At 43.6% G+C, this 19,806-nt stretch overlaps 2 protein-coding genes across 13 annotated transcripts in view; both read right to left on the bottom strand.

Annotated features, from left to right (window-relative positions):
* The window catches only part of RGS6 (regulator of G protein signaling 6), a 546,094-nt gene that overhangs the window by 369,873 nt on the left and 156,415 nt on the right, over nucleotides 1-19,806 (bottom strand). The window lies entirely within an intron of this gene.
* Nucleotides 18,358-19,806, bottom strand: part of LOC116632564 (60S ribosomal protein L34-like) — a 74,667-nt gene continuing 73,218 nt past the window's right edge. The window contains exon 4 of the mRNA XM_032404523.1: nucleotides 18,358-19,529. Within this exon, the coding sequence (XP_032260414.1) occupies nucleotides 19,167-19,529 (363 nt within the window). The 3' untranslated portion in view covers nucleotides 18,358-19,166. The remainder of the gene's footprint in view (nucleotides 19,530-19,806) is intronic.

Genomic DNA, 19,806 nt, shown 5'->3' with positions numbered 1-19,806 from the left:
TAATCAAAACAGCCTCACGGAATTGGCTACAGGGGATCAGCCACTTTCAACGCCCTGATAAAAAGATTGCCACATGCAAAACAGAGAATTCAGGTGTTTCTGTTTTCTCAGGAAGACTCTCCTAAATAACCCACCCCCCCAAAAGGCCTGAAGGAATTCAAAGGTATCAGCTGACCAAATACCCAATGAGACAAAAACGCTCCCGATGCCCAAGGACCGACCAGCAGGACACACGGCCGTCCTCATGCCTCCTTTGTGGAAAACGAGCAGCACCCCTTCATCAAAGACACTATGTGAGCAGGGGCACCCCAAGAAGGCATGAGACGGCCATGACTAGACACAGCACCTCTGGGTGCAAGCCTTCCGAGCGCTGGAGACAGGAACACTCTGGTGCGGCTACCACCCACACAACCCCCCAGGGGCCTTCTCCCTCACCTGACAGGCTGCCAGGAGGGGACCCCTTCACCGCACGGTGGTCCCTGCGAGGAGGTCAGCCAGCTCCACCAGGCAGCCCTTCTGTGGCACCCCGGCCACGAATCTCTGCTAAGTGCAGACGAATGAACACGTTAGGAAAATGAGGCCTTCCTCCCTGAAAGGGCAACTGAAAGAAAGATTCCCACCCTACACTTCCCAGGAAAGTCTCGAAGAAGTAGCTGGATCGTATTTGTTCACTGTACTTTACTGGGCGAAAGATTACCTCGAAAGGAGGGGGGGAGGGGACCTGAGGAGCTGAGCTGGGAAAGGGAAGGACACAGGTTCGGCACATTTCCTCGCCGTTCGGCAAACCCCAACCTCATTCATAATACTGGTGAGTTAGCATTTTTACAGCACAACAGGGGAGACCTAAGGTGCACAATTATTGCCCTGCCAGGTTACTGCGGGCTGGAAGAGCTCCGTTCAGCACCTGATGGGCGATACCATCCCCTTTGGAGCCAGGCAACACTGGCCTTCCCCGGGGGTTATGAATGATTCGGCATCAGGCCACCAGCAAGGATTGTCCTCTCCGGCTATCTGGAAGGAAAAGCTGGAACACTTTCTAACTCTGTTACAAGCTTTTGGAAGTCTGGCGGAAGTTGACATATTTTGTACTTGTTGACTAGGAAAAGAGAACCTTTGAAAATGATTATCATTAAAAGTCTTTGCAAAATGTCAACTGGTGTCTCTCTGTTATACAAAACAGTCTCAGTCTCATCCCCAGGGCTGTCACCTTCCCTTTTCACATCATTTTGTCTGACTTTTCGCCTTTACATTAATTAGTACTGGATAAAAGCATGGGGGTGGGGGAAGGGCTGGGGATAAAAAGCTTCAGTCTGAATTCAGTCAACTTCCAACATCTGTGTCACTGAACTGTTCCAGACGCTTTTATGTAAACTGAACAAAAAAAGAGCTCTTTCTATAGTGAAAGTTATTAAGGAAAGATAAACAATTTATAATTCCAAAAATTATACAAAAGAAAAATCTTTGGATTTCTGTAGCTATAATAATGCCCAGTTACTGCAAATGCTTTTCTATTTCTATTCTGAAGAATCCAGATTTGTTTTTTCACCAGCAATGAATTGCTTAAAACCTAGGGTAAACTGTTTATAGATTAAATTCTATTCAAATGCCTAGGACAACACTTGCTATTTGGAGGCATTCTATGGTGATTTTTCTTGTACACGGAAGAATCCTATCACAGAGCTCTTAATTTAAATATAGATTTTCGTCTAATAAGTCTTTACCTACAATCACAGGCTCATTCTTTGCTGTGCTTTTTCTGTGTGCCATGTTCATTATGAAGAAGAAACTCTGATTAAGCCTACCCTTGCCTGTCGTGGTTTGCTGCGAACCTTACAAATCAGGTTGAATTGATGAGATCCCTGGGAGTTTATAAGATGAAAAATGCAGCTGCAGACACAGAGACATTTTTATAACTCATATTGAGAGCTTACATGGAATAAACAACGTAATAAAGCAAAGGAGACTGTATCAGCAGAGACATTAAATGTTTGTTTTATTATGAGACAGTAGTAGGTGAAAGAACCCAGTTCCGCGCTCACGCTATAGGATACCACAAAGCATGTGTCACTTAGCTTCCATGTCCGATCTTAATTAGTGCTTCTTCAGCCAGCAGTTTAAGGGAAGTTTTAAGTGCGGCTATATACTGTGACTCTGTAGATTGTTACTTATTGATATTTTGGGGTCATTTCAGTCATTACCCAGAGTAGTCAAGCTCTGGCCAGTTGAAGATAGTCTGTTCTTGAGTAGACAAGGGACAGGGGGCATCTGTTAGAGAGTCAAGAAGAGGGCATTTCTGTATTTTTCATCTGAAACATTTTCTGCATATTTTTCAAAGTTTCGAGGACTATTTATTTCTTGGTAAAGATATACCATCCTTGCTTTACAAAGGATTTTGTGTGAAAGGTTTTGGGCAAGTCAGATTTTTGAAAATCACATTGCTAAAAATTCAAAATTGGGTTTGTTATTTTAAGGAACCCTCTTATTAATTTTCCAGCATTATGAATACTTTTTCATCACAGGAACAAAAGGTGGCTCCTAATTTGCCTGATTCTAAGTTTGATTTTGGCCACAGGTTTCCAAAGTACTGGTCATAACTTGCATTATGATCATGTCATGTAGGACTATGCTCTGTGTTTAGTCCACTCAAAACCTGTGGAAACTGAGGCAGAGACTATCTGAGAAACTGAGTCTTCTTAGAGAAATAAGAGCTTCCCAATACACACCCAGAGTTTAAAACTATATTCACAATTTCTACCAATTACATCAAATCTTGCCTCTTCTATGTTAGAACAGCTCTTTCTTAATTCCTACATGTTAAGCTGTTGAATACTACAGATTTAAACTAAGAAAAATGGGTGTGTTATAATAAAAAAGAACCCTAGCCCTATGATCATAAATTTTGAGATTTAGAATGAAGTCTTGTTTATTGTTTTAAAGATGAGAGATTTATAAGTGGCTTGCCCTCAGTCACATTGTTAATTAGTAACCTAACTAGAAAATGTTTGGTCTTTCATTCCATTTCATTTTTTTTTTCTACATGTCAATTTCTACCATAAACAAAAGAAAGATTCTTATGAAATATACAAGTTGAACAGAAGGATAAACTAGAACCCACAGTACCGGCCTGATTCAACTTCAGGTCAGAGAAGATGAAACTATGGTTCATAACAAACACAGTGATGTCTCTGTACTGATTGAAGAGCCTCAGCCCTGGACCAAGTTTCCTAGAGAATTGGTAACAAGAGCATATCAATTTCACCAGGTAAAGGTAGGAACACTTAATGAAATCCAAGAAAGCTAGAAAGTAAGCATCCTGGATTTGAATGTGGCTCAACATTCTTGCCATGTGGCCTTGGACAAGTAAATTTAATCTGAGCTCATTTCCCAGCCCCACAGACCTCTTTTAAGCAGAGCAGGCAGATCTCCACAATTTGTGCCAAGGGCCCCTGTTGTTTTGGCTACAGACTAAGGGATGAGACATCCAAAGCTAAGGTAAGGCAACACTGGCTTAAAAGATGGACTGGTTCGCACTCTGCCAAAGGTTATTCCAATTTGGCTAGTGACTACCTGACTCACTCAAACACCTCCACCACCTACTCAAGCAGCTCGACTTTAATGCCTAGAGAATCAAGAGGCTAACAGAAGCCGAGAGACCCATCATAATATTGGAAAGTATTGGTCCCAGCTCTGAGCAAGCAATGATTTCATGATGTTGTTGACCACTTATCTTCCGTACAATAAAGTATATTCTAGATTAGGGTTTCTCGATCTTGGCACTACTGATATTTTGGGCTGGGTAATTTTTTATTGTGGAGAGTTACCCTGTGTATTACAGGATGATTAGCAGCATCCTTGGCTTTTACCCACTAAATGTCAGTAACACCCTGCCCCCAGGTTTTGACACTGAAAAACAGGTCCAGACGTTGCAAAATGTCCCCTGGGGTATTGGGGGGCAAAAATAGCTCCCAGTTAAGATCCATCTTTCCAGATTAAGGCACTGTTGTGGGTACTGAGAACACAAAGACAAAGATACAGTCCGAGTCCTTGAAAAGGTCCAGTAGCGTGAGAAAGCCCGACATGAATACATGTGACACTATGGATGGGCAATGTCCCCAGCACACTCCAGGCAGAGAGACCATGAGCAAAGCCTCAGAAGGATAAAAGAGCTCGATTCTCCTAAAGATCAGTCAGTGACTCAAGGGGGCTGCCCTGCTGCCCAGTGCGTCCATGAGCAAGAAGAGAGTAATAAACTCCCACTACCTCCCACCTTCTCCTGGAATGATATTCTTAAGGGAGCAGTGTGTGGCACTCCTCTGGCGACCACTGTGGAGTTGAACTGTACATCTGTGTAGGTGAGCCTCTAGGCTATTCAACAGTAGGTGTGCCTTGAGAGCTGACCTTCTACCAGGGTAGACAGGCTTATAATGGAAGCCACCGGAGCCTTCTCCTCTGCCCAACTTCCATCTAGCATTAAAGTGGCTAAGTGAGACAAGCCCCCCATGGCTATGGATTGGAGCACCGTTTATCAATCGTTTGGCAATACAAACAGAGGAAGCATGGTATGTGAAATGTGTTTGCCAGGTCTGGTCTCACTGTAGGAAAATTTAAAAAGCTGAGTCAGAAGCTCTACAGTGCTGTCAGGTTAATGCTTCTCAGCAACAGTGAAGTTTTTGAGCTAGTAGGGGGGGTTGGGGGTGGTGGTGAGTCAGCACTGATGCTGTGTTGGTCAAGAGCACACATGGGTCTGAGGGAGGGGGATATGGTGAAAAGTAGTGGACCAGGGATTCAGGAAACCCAAGCTCCAGACCCTGGTCTCCCTCACAACTGGCGACGGGGACTGGGCAACTTGCCCTCTAAGGACTTTGGTAACTCAGCTTCTGTTAGCTAAGCTATAATACATGCAGCAAAATGCATACTTCTTTGGGGTTTTGTTTGATGAGTTTTGACAATTGAATACACAAATGTAACCATCACACAAAACAAGCTGCAGAACATTTCCAAACCCCAGAAAGTTCCCTTGTGCCCCTTTTGAATCCATCCTCTTCCCTGCCACCCAGGCAACCACTTTCTAATTTCTTTCCCCATAGGGTACTTTTACAACATCTTGGATGTCACATAAATGGAATTAGAGGATGTGTATTCTTTGACGTCACAGTTCTTTCACTTAATGCTTCTGAGATTCATCTGTGCTGTTATGTGTATCCAGAGGGCGCTCCTTTTACCGTTGCGTAGTATTCCCCATTGTGTGAGTACACCACCGTTTGCCTATCTATTATTCTCCTGTTGATTGACATTTGGGTTGGGTCCAGTTTTTAGCTATTATAAATAAGGCTGCTAGTAACATTGTCATACACGTCTTTTCGTAAACATGTTTTAATTTCTTTTGATTAACTTCGTCTTTAAAACAGCAGGTTTTCTCTGCAGGTACCTTGGGGATTGCTACAAGGGTAAAGGGAAGAGAATGGAGCAAATGCAAGACTCTTCCCATCATTTTTCCACCAGAACCGCTCTTCCATCATAGATGATAAGGCATTTGTCAAGATGTCATGTGAAGGGAGGGTTTCACACAATATCTGAAAGCCACCTCAATAGGTACTTGCTAATGTCCCTTCTAGCTCTAAGAGTCTATGATTCTTTAATGGTTTCAAGGAAAATATTTCACAGTTCATACTTAAATTATGTCCTCTAAATTTTCCACGACAATCTCCTATTCAAATTCCTGCAACAGATCTTGCATTGCATGGAAAATACAATCCAAATTCATCAGTGAGGGCTTTATAAACATTCTCCCAGTCAGTTTGGATATTTTTCAAGGATTATCTCCAATGCTTCACTCTCCTCACTGGTCTAGTCACAGGACTCTGTTGTCCTCACAAAACAGAGTTTGTCCTCACAAAATAATAACCAGCTCTGTACCTTTACCCTAGCTATTTCTGGTACCAGAATATTCTTGTTGACCTCACTTGCCAAGGTCCCATCCTTTGCTTTTAAACCAGATTGAAATCTACACCCTTCTACAAACCTGGGATATTTTTCTGAGTCTGTGAGAACACATATCCGTGCATACAGTATCATAGCGACGTGTGCATGTACCTAGATGTTCACTTCTAAATCGCAAGAGCCAGAGACCGTCTCCTTCCCTCCCTCTCTCTTTTGATTCATGTATAACACCAAGAATAGTCCTTTTTCATACAAGGCTAAAATCAATACTGGCTGAATGTGATTTGTGAGTATGTATGACTGTTATTTTCCTAAATCTTTAAGCCAAGTGAAAATGCAGGCTCTTCACAGAAAGAGCAAAACCTAAAGGAACCTTCACTTGCAAGCTTACCTTGCTCAATGACCTTTCAAATGCATGGTCAATTTTGTAAATCTTACCTCCCACAAAACTACCACTGGCACAAATGGCCCATAGAAAACTACTGCTGATTTTCTTTCAGGACAACTGGGGTGTGATTTCCTGTCAAAGCCCAGTAATATCTTAAAAAAAAAAAAAAAAAAAAAAAAGCTTCCCAAGTGCTTACAGTGCTCATTTTTGCCCCATGGTCTAAGGCAACTGCTATCTGGCACTGTGTTAAAAAGCTCAGTCTGACTCCTATTTACTGATTCTTCACCTCAAGCGTTTCCTTCCTTAGCTTCAGATGCTGTTCCTTCCCTTCCTTTTTACATCTACTCAGGAAAACTGAAAGAAAGCCATTTGTATTCCTTAAACTACCCCTCAAAATCAATCTCATTACTCTTTAGAATTAGTTTGCATCGACCATAAATCCTCCAACTTTTATGTGTCCTGGAAACCTTACAACATAACAGAAAAATAGATAATATCCATCAAGAAAACATGCATAGAAGCAAGAGAATGGATTAATGTCTTTTGGAAGATTCCACTGAAACCTATGCCAAATAATAAAATTTGGAAAAGGACTAAGCTGTAGAGAAGCATTCTGGAGGATCGATTTTTTCCCCCAAGTAACTCTTTAAGCACCAAAACCACTCCATTTTACCCCCTATCATTTCAAGTTAAAGAGTAACTAAAAAGTATAACAATTTCCTGCATTGCTAAGTAGGCTGTGTTAAAAGAAGTTAATTTTATCTTGAGGTCTCATGATCTTCATTAGGCAATCCATTGATATGCTGGCTGGTCACACAAAGAATGCCTGAGGAGGACTTGGGTATGGCAGTGTCTGGAGCTATTAACCCTGTGCTGACCATAGGAAGATATTTGTGAATCCTGGCTCTGCTGCCCTGATCGCTGGCTGTCAGATGCCACCTCTCACCACTGCCTATAGCCGGGCTCTTCTTCTTCTTCTTTTTTTTTTTAATTTTTTTATTGTTATGTTAATCCCCATACATTACATCATTAGTTTTAGATATAGTGTTCCATGATTCATTGTTTGTGCATAACACCCAGTGCTCCATGCAGAACGTGCCCTCCTCAATACCCATCACCAGGCTAACCCATCCTCCCACCCCCCTCCCCTCTAGAACCCTCAGTTTGTTTTTCAGAGTCCATCGTCTCTCATGGTTCTTCTCCCCCTCCGATTTCCCCCCCTTCATTCTTCCCCTCCTGCTACATTCTTCTTCTTTTTTTCTTTCTTAACATATATTGCATTATTTGTTTCAGAGGTACAGATGGGTGATTCAACAGTCTTGCACAATTCACAGTGCTTACCAGAACACATACCCTCCCCAGTGTCCATCACCCAGTCACCCCATCCCTCCCACCCCACCCCCCACTCCAGCAACCCTCAGTTTGTTCCCTGAGATTAAGAATTCCTCATATCAGTGAGGTCATATGATACATGTCTTTCTCTGTTTGACTTATTTCGCTCAGCATAATACCCTCCAGTTCCATCCACGTCGTTGCAAATTAGCCGGGCTCTTCTTGATCTCTACTTTACAACCAGGTGTATTCAAATGGTGTCCAAAATGAAAGTAAATCATTTTTCCAGGAAAAACAGAATGTCTCTTCGATGAGTAAGGAGCATGAATATTCATGCTTGTGTAATTCAAATATAAATGGGAGCATAAAACCAGTAAAGAGTAAAACCTCATGAGGGTACGGGGTGTGTGTGGGAGCGGAAGGGAGTAGAGGGAGAGAAATGACCCAGAGAGTAAAGGTGTTCTGATAAAAATGAAAATAATATTATGGGCAGTCATCAGGCAGGAGACTTGCATATTTCACCCAAACTTTAAATCTACGGAGGTCCGTCCACTACAGCCTTAGTCAGAAGCTAATGTTCACCAAAGGCTGCAGAAGGCATGTTTTTATTATTTTTTAAAAAAATTTTTATTATATTAGTCACCATACAGTACTTCATTAGTGTTTGATGTAGGCTGTTTTTTCTTTGTTGTTGTTGTTGTTTTTAAAGATTTTATTTATTTATCTGACAGAGAGAGACACAGCGAGAGAGGGAACACAAGTAGGGGGAGTGGGGGAGGGAGAAGCTGGCTTCCCACCGAGCAGGGAGCCGGATGCAGGGCTCGATCCCAGGACCCTGGGATCATGACTTGAGCCGAAGGCAGACGCTTAACGACTGAGCCACTCAGGTACCCCATGATGTAGGCTGTTTTTAAAAGGGGGGTGAGGATGGGGCCTGGCACTTGTAGCAAGGACCAGAAACAGAAGTAACCAGCATTTAAGAAATGCTCATGATCAAAGTGGCCATATTTTCAAGTCTAATTTCCATCACTGGCAGGCACAGAGACTCAAAACTCTCTATCATTAGCTGACCAGTCTGTTAGATGGAAACAGCCAGCTGTGGGGGTTATCATGGGTCCCTACAGGTCACTGGGCAGAGAAAGCAGGGTGCCCAGCACTGCAGGACAACAAGGCATCTGTCCACCTACCATACAGCAGTCAGCATGGTCCTTCTACGGAATAATTCTTTTCACTGCCCTGATCAAAGCTCTCCCACGACTTCCCAGAGTAACCAGGGTTAAATGCAGACTCTGCATCATGACCCTTGTAGCAGAGCCCCCCAGGTCAAGGCCCCATGTGCTCCAAGTCCCGTGGCATTTCTGCTCTCCAGCATCCCAGGCTTGCCCTCACCCAGGGCCTGGGTGCTGGCTCTTCCTCCTGCTACAAGTATTTTGACCCCAGATCTCTGAAGAGTTACCTGCATCTCAAATGCCAATCCTCCATAAGGCCTTTCTTAACTACCCTGAACATGGCCATGTAATAGTCTTAGTGGTACCTATTAGCTTCTGAAAGGATCCCAGTGGGACTTATTATCTGTCTTTTGCTCTAAAACAGTAGTTCTCAACTGGGGCTATTTTGCCCTCTAGGGGACATTTGGCAATGTCTAAAGAGGTTTTTGGTTGTCTCTACTGGGAGAGGAGGGAGGAAGGCCTCCTGGCATCTAGTGGGTAGAGGCCAGCAATACTGTCAGATGTTCTACAACGCACAGAACCATCCCACAGCCAAGAAGGGTCCAGCCAGGATGTCAACAGTGCCTTGGCTGAGTGACCTGGAATGGAATGGAAGCTCCTCGGGGCCGCTACCAGTCCCTAAACTGCTGTATCCCTGTGGCTTCAGCACGACCTGAAACACACAGTAGGTGCGCAATCAACATCGTAAGCCCACTGAGCTACTCTCGCTCCCGGGATTCGCTGACGAGGACTGTGTGTGTCACTGCTAGGCCACATTATATCGAGAGCCGTATGCTGTCTGTAGCACATATGTATGTATAATATTCATATCCATTTATGTCTACATATCTCCACAGCAGGTATAAGCACAGTGTGCTACGCTCTGTTACTGGTGATTCTCATATAATCCTTTTGATGTCATTACAAATTTGAGAGTGAAAAGATTCCTATCAGGCAAACAGCTCCTTAACAGGAAGTCCACAACTGATGTTTGCATCTGAGCACCTAGCGCCGGAATGAGGCAAACTAGGTAAATAGTGGCCCTTATAAAATGGTGAGCCACCAAGGATGATTCCAGTCTGTGTGGGCCATGTGTGAAAAATGGGCTTAGTGCGATCAAGGGTGGTGGGTCTCCACGGTGCTGCCGCAGCTAAGCGGGAACCTTTTCCCGCACTTGCCTCCCCTGCGATGCTCTGGGTTAGCGGGGATGCCACGAGACAGGAAGAAGGAAGCGGAGCAGCCCCTGTTGTCCTTCTGTGCTGGACAGGTCCGTGCAGGGCGCCAGCACTTGTGTGTCGTCGTTTACGGCTGGCCACCTCGTTGTCAAGAGTCAGCAAATGGGCCTGTCCAGCCCTTTCTGGAATGCCTCCTTCACCTCCTCTGACTCCCGGCCGGGTGCACGCTCAGGTCCGTGATAAAGGTCAGGGAACTGCTCCTGGAGGTCGACCCTATCATGGACCATGTTTGACGGCACAAGAGACCAACACGGCTTCCAGTCCATGCACATGGACGCCAGCTTATCCTCATGGGTTCCACTTCAGCTTTGCCTCCTCGACTTCACATACATCTTTCCTCCCCGCTGCCTGCCCCACCGACCCCGGGCCCCAGGATCAGTCACAGATGCAACAATCTTCCACTGACTGTTTAACTGGATCCCACAACCACATAAGGGAAATCCAGACAATAAATCCTAGCGGCTCTGCTTTTCTGATCAAACCCTGACTGAGACACTTAGGATGATGCTTTGGTGGCCTTCCCACATCCTTCTGTATTCTGAGACATGCTCCATGTCGCCAAGATTGCCACACAGTTGAGGTCCAGGTAGATGGGATCTTATTAGAAGGAAATGGATTTTAGCGTGTTGATACAGTCCGCTTTGACCCCAGATAATTAGAAAATGACTCACTAAATCAGATGAAGTAGTCATACGTACATAGTGCCTATGGTTATGATTCTTTCCACCTCTTTAAATGTCATTGGAATCGATTTTGATGAAACTAACCAGATGCATGGCTTTTTATGTCATCTGATGATTTCATTTCCCTTTATCGAAATCACTTGTGCCACAACATAATCGTCCTCCCACTCAGACGTTTGGTGAGGAGCCCTCGGATCAACTGACACACATGGCTTGCAATGTTTAATGACTGTCACCCAAGTAATTAAACTCACTGGGAACAAGAGCAGGAGGTAAGATGGAGGCTCTGTGTGCCCCGATCCTCCAGAAATAATCTTTATTCTGTGCCTGTAACTCTGTGCATTTACATCTTTTGCCTTTGTCTTGATAACCTCCTCATGGAGTCCATTTTAATAAACATTCTGCTCGGTGACTCCTGCACCATTTTTCTGATGTTGAAATAGAACACTGCTGGTGTTGTGTTCCAAGGCAGATTGTTCATCGTTTGGCCTCTTATCCATTTTTCTTGAACTGCATTACAAAGATTACAGAATTAAATGACCTTAGCCGAATCTGATAGTTTATGAAGGCAAATTAGCCAGCCTCGGGTCAGAAGGTACAAACCACCTAGGAATGGCTTTCAGCAGGTAAAGGCTTAGAGCTCAGATGCGCGGCTGACACTGACAGCCCAGGAGCTGGTGGCAGACGAGAGCTGGATCTATAGACCGATCTAATACGAATGCTGGGGACAGCGGGGATCGGAGGGCGAGGTGAAGCACAGAAGAAAGCTTCCAGCTACAAGGAGGATGGAAGCTGATGAGGTTGGTAGGCAGAAGCACGTCTGTATCTTGTAACTCTCTTATACACACACACACACACACACGCATGTGCACACACTTAAACATCAACCTACCTGAGTAAGCACTGAAAAGATGAGGACACCGGCCACACCCCAAACTGGCCACCACTCACGACAACATTCCTTGGGCCTGATTCTCTCTGCGTACAAAGCTCCTGTCTTTTATTGCACCGCCACCGTCCATGGAGCTTACGGGTACATGTGGCTTGAAGCACTTCAACAGCCTTCCAATTCAAACAGTGCAGGGATACTACGACTTTTAAAAGTAGCTGTGATAGGCTGTATTATTGGCCCCAACTTTTCACGCCTCCCTGCATCCGCGTCTTGCCACAGCCCCATAAATGAGCAGTGACCCGCCCCGCCCCCTGACTTCGGGCTTGGCTCCAGGACTGGCTTTGGAAGTGACAGCATGCCGGTTCCAAGCCAGAGCCTAGGAGATGTGAAGAGCATGCCCTGGCTAGTCCATGGGTCCAAGGAGGAGGAGAGGCCAATGGAAGAAAGCCACCCCAGCCGAACCACACACCTGCAATAAGCTGCAGAGTGCTCGGCTGCTGTCCCCGGAAGTACAGCAGCCTGGCAGCGCCGGCCCAGACTCCCGCCAACCTGCCCCCGCACGGTAACAACCAAGTTTGGGAGTGGTCACACAGGAATACCAAACTGTTAGAATGCCGGAACACTTTTACAAACAAAACCTATAAATCAATCAGAAAAAGTGGATCTGTTCTATTTGAGGCAGGACGTAGGTCCTTGAGCCCCTCACCCCCCTCATCATGACAGCATCTGAGGCCCCTCCACATACCACAGGAGGAAAGCAATTTCTCTAACAGAAAGAGCACTGGATCAGGAAACAGAAGTCTTGAGTTTGAAGCTACTCGATGTCACTCAACCACCTTCGAGATTCAGTTCCTACCCATGTGAGGAAAAAGGGAATAATAATGCATGATGCTTGGTCAACCATCTCTGAAGTTGATTAGATAAGGATATGTGTAAAATACAGGGTACACTGATAGAAAGATCACTGTCATCATCACCACCCTCTCCCACTGTAATCATCCACATGGTAGGGTAGACTTGCCAGAGCCATGCCCTTCACCAGGACTGGCAGCAAGAAGTGGGTGTGTTTGGGGGGTTGACAGAGGGTATGGCTAGTAGCTTCCAACAGTCCCTCCCAAGACCCCCACGAACTTCAAATGAAAAGTAGGACAACACATAATTATTTCCTACAGTTTGTTAAGAGTGTATGACAAATTATGGATATAAAGTGTTCTTATCCTTTTGTGTGTTTTCTTATGCTCAAGGCAACAAGAAATGATCTACAGAGTTTAGGCTTTGGTGAAGCAAGAGAGACACACACAGATGAAGGACTCTCTGTCTGGAGTTGTTCTCGGATGTCAAGAGCCCATATGTGCCAACAGGCACTAAAGCAAAGCAGATAAGACCACGGCTCTGGAAACAGACCAGTCTGGGGGAGGCCTGGAGCTACTTACTAGTTGAGCAACCTGGCTGGCAAGGCTTTTATTTTCTGTCAACCTCAGTTTCTTTATCTGAAAACGGTGGCTATATTATCTATGCATCGGATTATTGGAAGGATTAACTGAAATAATGTCTATAAAATGATTAGTGCAGTTTCTAAGAACCCAATAAACAATTACCGTTGTAATTATCAATGGATGAGGGACGATTTTATGCCTCAGAGGACCTCCTCAGAGAACCATCATGATTGCTATGACATGACAGGCCTTCTAATTAAGAGCCTGGGCTTTGGAGATTGATGAATGAAGCTTAGCATCCTGCACTACTGCCACTCAGCTGCTTGGTGACCTTGCACATAGTGCAGAACGTCTTAGCCCCTGAAGTAGAAGCCAGGTCCTTGCCCTGGAAGACTTGACAGCCAGCCTTGTAGGGGCGTACATATCAAGACAGATGATCAAAACCACCGCCAATGGGCAACATGAAAGAAACGCAAGCACAAGTGCTATAGGAACAAAAAGAGGGAGCAGCTAGTGAGCAGCCATGGTGTGTGTTGGAGAGGGTGTATGTGAGACTACCAGGATGGCCTCTCAGCCCATCTGTGGCTGGGAGCACAAACACTCCTCGCCAATCAACATGGTAAATGCCACCATCTGCCCAGCATGACAAGTACCATCAGAATAAACCTCATGCATTTTACAGCCACATTTCTCTAAGACCCAGAGCCCTGCCAGTGGATTCTGGCCTCCCAGAGTGATTATACCAAAGAGACAAACAGCATCATAGCCAAGGAGGAGGGCACAACTGAGAGACTACCCATAGACAGGGACCCATCCAGCTCCTTTGATGTTTGTAGTTAAGAAACATCCTGGACATGGATTAAAATTTACCAGATCGCCAGCTGAAGTCTGCCAATTTTTATGGGCATACAGTGATTTAGGCAAATAGTCTGTCTGCTCCTTTGAGGCTCCCTTTTTGAGTCCACGCTGAATGGCTCTTTGAAGCTCCCTTGAGCTCCATGCCCCCCATGGATGCTGCTGGCCACACACATACAAACAGGTCCTCCTCAGGCCTCTTGATCTGCAGAGGTGGTACCCTCTGGCAGGAAAAGGCATTTTATCAAAACCCTGTTGGGAGTGTCATGCATAATACATAACAGCAATGCCCTAGAAATTTTAACATGCTTATGTGGCTCTGTTACTCAAGTTATATTTTAAAGAGATAAATGTGGACAGAGTAGATGACCCATCCTGCCTTCCCAATTGAGATATGTACACACTAATGTGTAAGTGGCAAATTATACAGAAACACTGTGAATTCTACAGGGAGGTTTACTAATTAAGCGTTAATTACCACTTCCCTTCCACATGGCATGGCCATTCACCAGTTAAATTTGTTTCTGGTCATCCTGGAAGGATAACAGCAAGAACATCCCTCCACTTCTGAGATAGTGTCTGTCAGCACTTCCGTGCCTTTTTTCCACATAAGGAGAGCTGGATATAATTTACTTTAGCTAAAAAGAATCGATTTCTTTTTACAGTAACTGTGGAAAAGAAAATGTTGTTCAGTAAAAGCAAAGGGGGCAGAGAGAGGTAGGATGGAAGGAAGACAAGGGTCATAGACCATTACCAACTGAGGCCCTTCTCTCAAACAGCTTTAGTGAGGCAAGATTAGAGTGTCTTCAAAGTCAGGCTGGAGTTTGGGTTTGATCTGGGGAACTATGAGGAGGCGTCAATGGTGCTAGGTAGTAGGAAGGTGACCTAGTGAAAGTAGAGTCTTCGGGCCTGGGTTGGTTAGTGTGTTCAACGGATTTGAGAAAGATAAAGGTCAAGACAGGGAGACAAGTGAAGAAGCTAGTGGACTTGATAAGCCCCTGCAAAGATGAAGGCCTGGCAAAGTGTGGGCCATGCCTCCTGGCCCCCAGCCTCACAGTCCTTGTGGCAATGATCTGGGTCAATGGAGATAAAGAATCAGCAAAAAGCTCTTTTGCCTTCAGCATTTCTGGTTTTAGTTACTCCTTATTCTACAGCCCTAGATATCCAAAGCAACAGGTTATAAAGAGTTCAGGTAGAAATTTTACATAGAAAACGGCACAAGGATGTACAGGTTGGCATGAGTAGGGAAGATATGCTGGATCCACACTCTGGTTGCCAATGAACTGACTGCTAAAGAGGGTGGGAGATGGAAAGGTGAGAGACAGGAGAACAAACAGTGGCTCCTACGAGGTTGTTAGACAGGACAGACTTACTACCAAGATAGTCGATCAGGATACCCTCTCACCTCCTCTCGGCGTGCATCTGCTCACAGTGGGGCAGAGAGGGGAGGGTATGGGGCACACAGACCATGGTGGCCGCAGTGACAGAAGAGAAACACCAAGAATAAGAGAGGGTCTATTTCCACAGATCCACAGTTTACTAGCAGGGTAATTTGGGGCAACATACTCTAAGTTGTTTTAAGATTCCTCACGAGTGAACTTGGGATGATGATAACACTTGGCCAGGGGGTGAGCATTACGTAAGAACATGCTGCCGAGCAGCCAGCAAGGTCTGCAGTACAGCAAGCCACTCCCTGAACGGCCACAGCCAGGTGAGTGTGTGAGCCTGAACAGAAGAATGTCACAGGGATAGCTGTAACACTCATCGTCAAGGAAGGAGAACTCACAATCTTCTTCAAAAAATAGCATACCGGGGCGCCTGGGTGGCTCAGTTGGTTAAGCGACTGCCTTCGGCTCAGGTCATGATCCTGGAGTCCCTGGATCGAGTCCCGCATCCGGCTCCCTGCTCGGCAGGGAGCCTGCTTCTCCCTATGACCCTCACCCCTCTCATGTGCTCTCTCTCTCTCATTCTCTCTGTCTCAAATAAATAAATAAAATTAAAAAAAAAAAAAAAAAAATAGCATACATTCCACATCAGCAAGTTTTATTTTTGGCTAATAAATCCATCTTCTTACTATTTGGTGATGAGGTAAAACGTGGTAGCAGGAGGAATCTTGGATTGGAGTCAAGCAAACACAGGCTTGAGGTCTAATTCTCAAAGCACCTGTGTGGTATTGGGCTAGTCACTTCCCTTCACCGCGTCAGCTCAGGTCCTCTCGAGCGAAGCTGGTAGCTGACGGCACGGTGAGGTGGGCCAGATGGGCAAGGAGCAGCACAGTCTTAAAGCGCTTAACAAAGTATCTGTCCATTGCAAGGTGGTGGTAGCTTCATAGTTTTGGGGGGTCTCCTGGAATCCCCACATATAAACATATGTAATTAAATAGAAAAATTAAAAAATACATAAATAATATTTACAACAAAACTAGGTGATAAGATACCCTCCCCTCCCCTCAAACAGCAAAATTCAAGCAGGTAAGGATAAACCACCAACAGCTACATGACTAGCCAACTCCTGCTCCCAGGACAGAGCCTCACGCTGGAGAGAATCTCCTGAGAGAAAAATCAAAATTGAGCAAAACAAGAATAACAAAGATGAAAAAGCAGAAGATCCAGGTAACAGTGGGGAAGGAAAAGAATAGTAGGAAATTTCAGACAGTAAGTTTTGTTTGTTTTTTAACACTACATGAATAGAAGAGGGAGTTCTGTGAAGTTAGAAAAAACTATCTGAACCAAGTCTCTTGGTAAAACGTCAGGAAAATGAGCAACAGAAAAGCACTGAGATCAAATTCTACCCAATATTACTATAAGAACAAGAGAAAAGGGAATAAAATAACGTCTCCACAGATAATAAAAGCACACCGAGGAAAACAGCCTCAAAAATCAGATCACAACTATAATATACAATTTCTAAATGTGCCAAAAGACGCAGAAAAAATATACTAAAGAAACAAGAATAAATAAGAACTAAAAGAAAGTCAGAAATGAGGTGACAGAACTTGAGGGAATTTGAAATTTTAGAAATAAAGTCTTAACTAGAAGGAACTTAAGAGTGAATTAAAATGATAATAATACCTGATGATAATAATAATGAAGAAAATGTTACAAGGAAAAATGGTAAATTTTTGAAGACAAGCAAATAAGATGCAACATAATAAAATAACAGGAGACTCTGAAAGGGGAAAGAAAACCTAGAACAAGGGAACATAATGCATACAAAGAAAAAATACTTTGATAAAGGAAACTTTCCTAAAATACAAAAATTTAGAAACTGCATGTTAACATGTAGTTAAAAAAGAAACTACACATGTGAGAATAATGACCCAGAACTACCAACACCAGACATACACTACCAAAATTTCAAGACTTTAAAGAAAGGAAAAAACACACCAAAAACTCCCCCCAAAAACCAACCTCTGGGGTTCTAGGCAAAAAGAGAACGTGACTTACAAGAGAAAGAATACTGGATTATCAGAATGTACGGCAATGTTTTATACCAGAAGACAACTGAGGAACACATCTAGGTACTCAAGGAAAGAAAATAAAAGCCAAGCATGTTATATCCATTAAAAGTGGATATATCTCCTTTCTTCCACCTTAAGAATCTTGGTTCTCAACGGCACAGAGAACGCTAGATTCGAATATTTCATAATTACTCATTTGCTCTATTCCACATTATACCCACACTATTCTTACTACCAGCAATTATGATCACTAAAAAGACTTTAAAATTTTTTGTGCACATGTTAGTTCAATTTTCCCTATACTTTATGGTTCCACCAAATCTGTGTTATCAGATAATAGTTATTTACATGCTATACTTTCTCTCATTTACCCCTCATTTAATGTGAACTCTTAGTTTTATATATTTAATGCTTACCACCATCTCTATATCAGTGGTTCTCTAGTCTCTTGGTTGTCTGAAACTCATTCTCTAGTAGATTCCTTAGGAAGAAAGGAGATATAGATGCCATAGAAAAGAAGAAAAACTCTGTAGTCCTAAATTGTAAACATTAGGATAAATTTGTGGTATTTTAACTTTATTTATATTTAAATACATATTTAATTATAATATATATAAAGTCGGGGTGCCTGGGTGGCTCAGTCGTTAAGTGTCTGCCTTTGGCTCAGGTCGTGATCCCAGGGTCCTGGGATCGAGCCCCGCATCGGGCTCCCTGCTCCACAAGAAGCCTGTTTCTCCCTCTCCCACTCCCCCTGCTTGTGTTCCCTCTCTCGCTGTGTCTCTCTCTGTCAAATAAATAAATAAAATCTTAAAAATATATATATATATAAAGTCACTATATCTATATGTAGGTAGAAAAAGACATGTAGATAAAAATATTTCCTAGCTCCATCAACTGAAAAGATGCAGGAAAAAAAACAAAGCCAGTAGCCATAAGTGCCTAGTTTATGGTTTTATTTATCATTTTCCCATTAAAAGAGAGGTTTCTTGGAGAAATGGCTGATTACTGGTCGAGGGTAAGCAATGTACCAGATGAGCATGGAACAAAGAAGGAAAAAGTCAGAGAACTGGAGTCAGACCAAGAGGAATCAAGAGGCAAGCCAAAGAAGCTCCCATTGGCCAAAGGATAGGACAGTTTGAGCTTTAAGAAGGGTAAGGTTTGCCAATATTCGATAGCCTTCCAGTATGTTTAAGTCTAGTAGCTCATAAGGGCATTAAAAAAAAAAAAAAATTGGTCATTTTCTGAACATGATAGGGAAATAATTCACCATCTTGAAAACTAGGTAAATAAAAGGAAAGCTGAGCATTTGATCTGCTTTTCATGTATGACTCTATCACTGGGGAGCCATATACTGATAAACTTTTATTCTACAAAAACTATTCCAGCTAATAAGTAAAAGTGAAAACGAAATGACAGAATATTGCCAATATACGCCTCCCAACAGATCCAGGTATCGAACAGCTATGCTTGATAACATCAAAAAACTATAAAACTAGATATCCTATGCCTCCTGATGAAAGAACCCAATACCACCTATAGTCTTGGCAAAAGGATCTAGCTTGGGTTTGATAAAGCCCCCATATCCAGCTGCCAATATGCAGGAACTGTAGAGGATCACGTGGAACGGCACCATGAGGTTGCAACTGCAAAATCTGCACTCTGGGGAATTCAACAAGTCAAACATCTAGGTTTTTTTATTTTTGTTTTTGTTTTATTACTCAAAAAAGCTTCATTTTTTTATTTAGCTTTCTGACTCTGTGCTTGGGCCTTCAACACTTTCACAACAATTTTCTGCTCCTCAGTAAGGAAAGCACGCTTGATCCTGTCACGAACACACTTAGCATACATGGAACCACCACAGGCCCTGCTGGCGTGTTTTTTCGTTTTGGACAACCTCATAAGGACTTTAGGTCTCACAGCACGAACTCCTCGAAGTCGGCCTGGGCACACGCCACATGCAGATTTTGGTGCTTTCCCAACCTTCTTGGTATAAAGGTAAATGATTCTATTACCAGGGATTCGGGACAGTCTAGTTTTGTTAGAGGCTGTATTATAGGACAGCCTACGACGGTAGGTCAAACGCTGGACAATTCTGAACGTCTATGGATGCTGTCCCCGGAAGAGAAACATCTAGGTTCTTTAACAGATACATTGCATGAAAAAGAAAGCAACAGTGGGGAGGGGGCAATAGATGGAGAGACAAAAAGTTACCACAAACAGGAAAGACTAAACTATAGTATCTGGGGATGTATGATTCAGTAATAAAACTATAAAGAGACAAGGAAGCAATTACTGTGAAACTCAAGATAGTGGATTCTTCAGAAGGAGGAAGGAGCTGTGGTTGGTAAGAGGGACATAGGTCGGGTTTCTGACTTGA

The sequence above is a fragment of the Phoca vitulina genome, unplaced genomic scaffold (assembly GCF_004348235.1).
Source record: "Phoca vitulina isolate PV1807 unplaced genomic scaffold, GSC_HSeal_1.0 scaffold7, whole genome shotgun sequence".
In the NCBI taxonomy this organism is placed as follows: Eukaryota; Metazoa; Chordata; class Mammalia; order Carnivora; family Phocidae; genus Phoca; species Phoca vitulina.
Note: the sequence above shows the minus strand (reverse complement) of the source record. Positions and strands in the feature narration are given on the sequence as shown.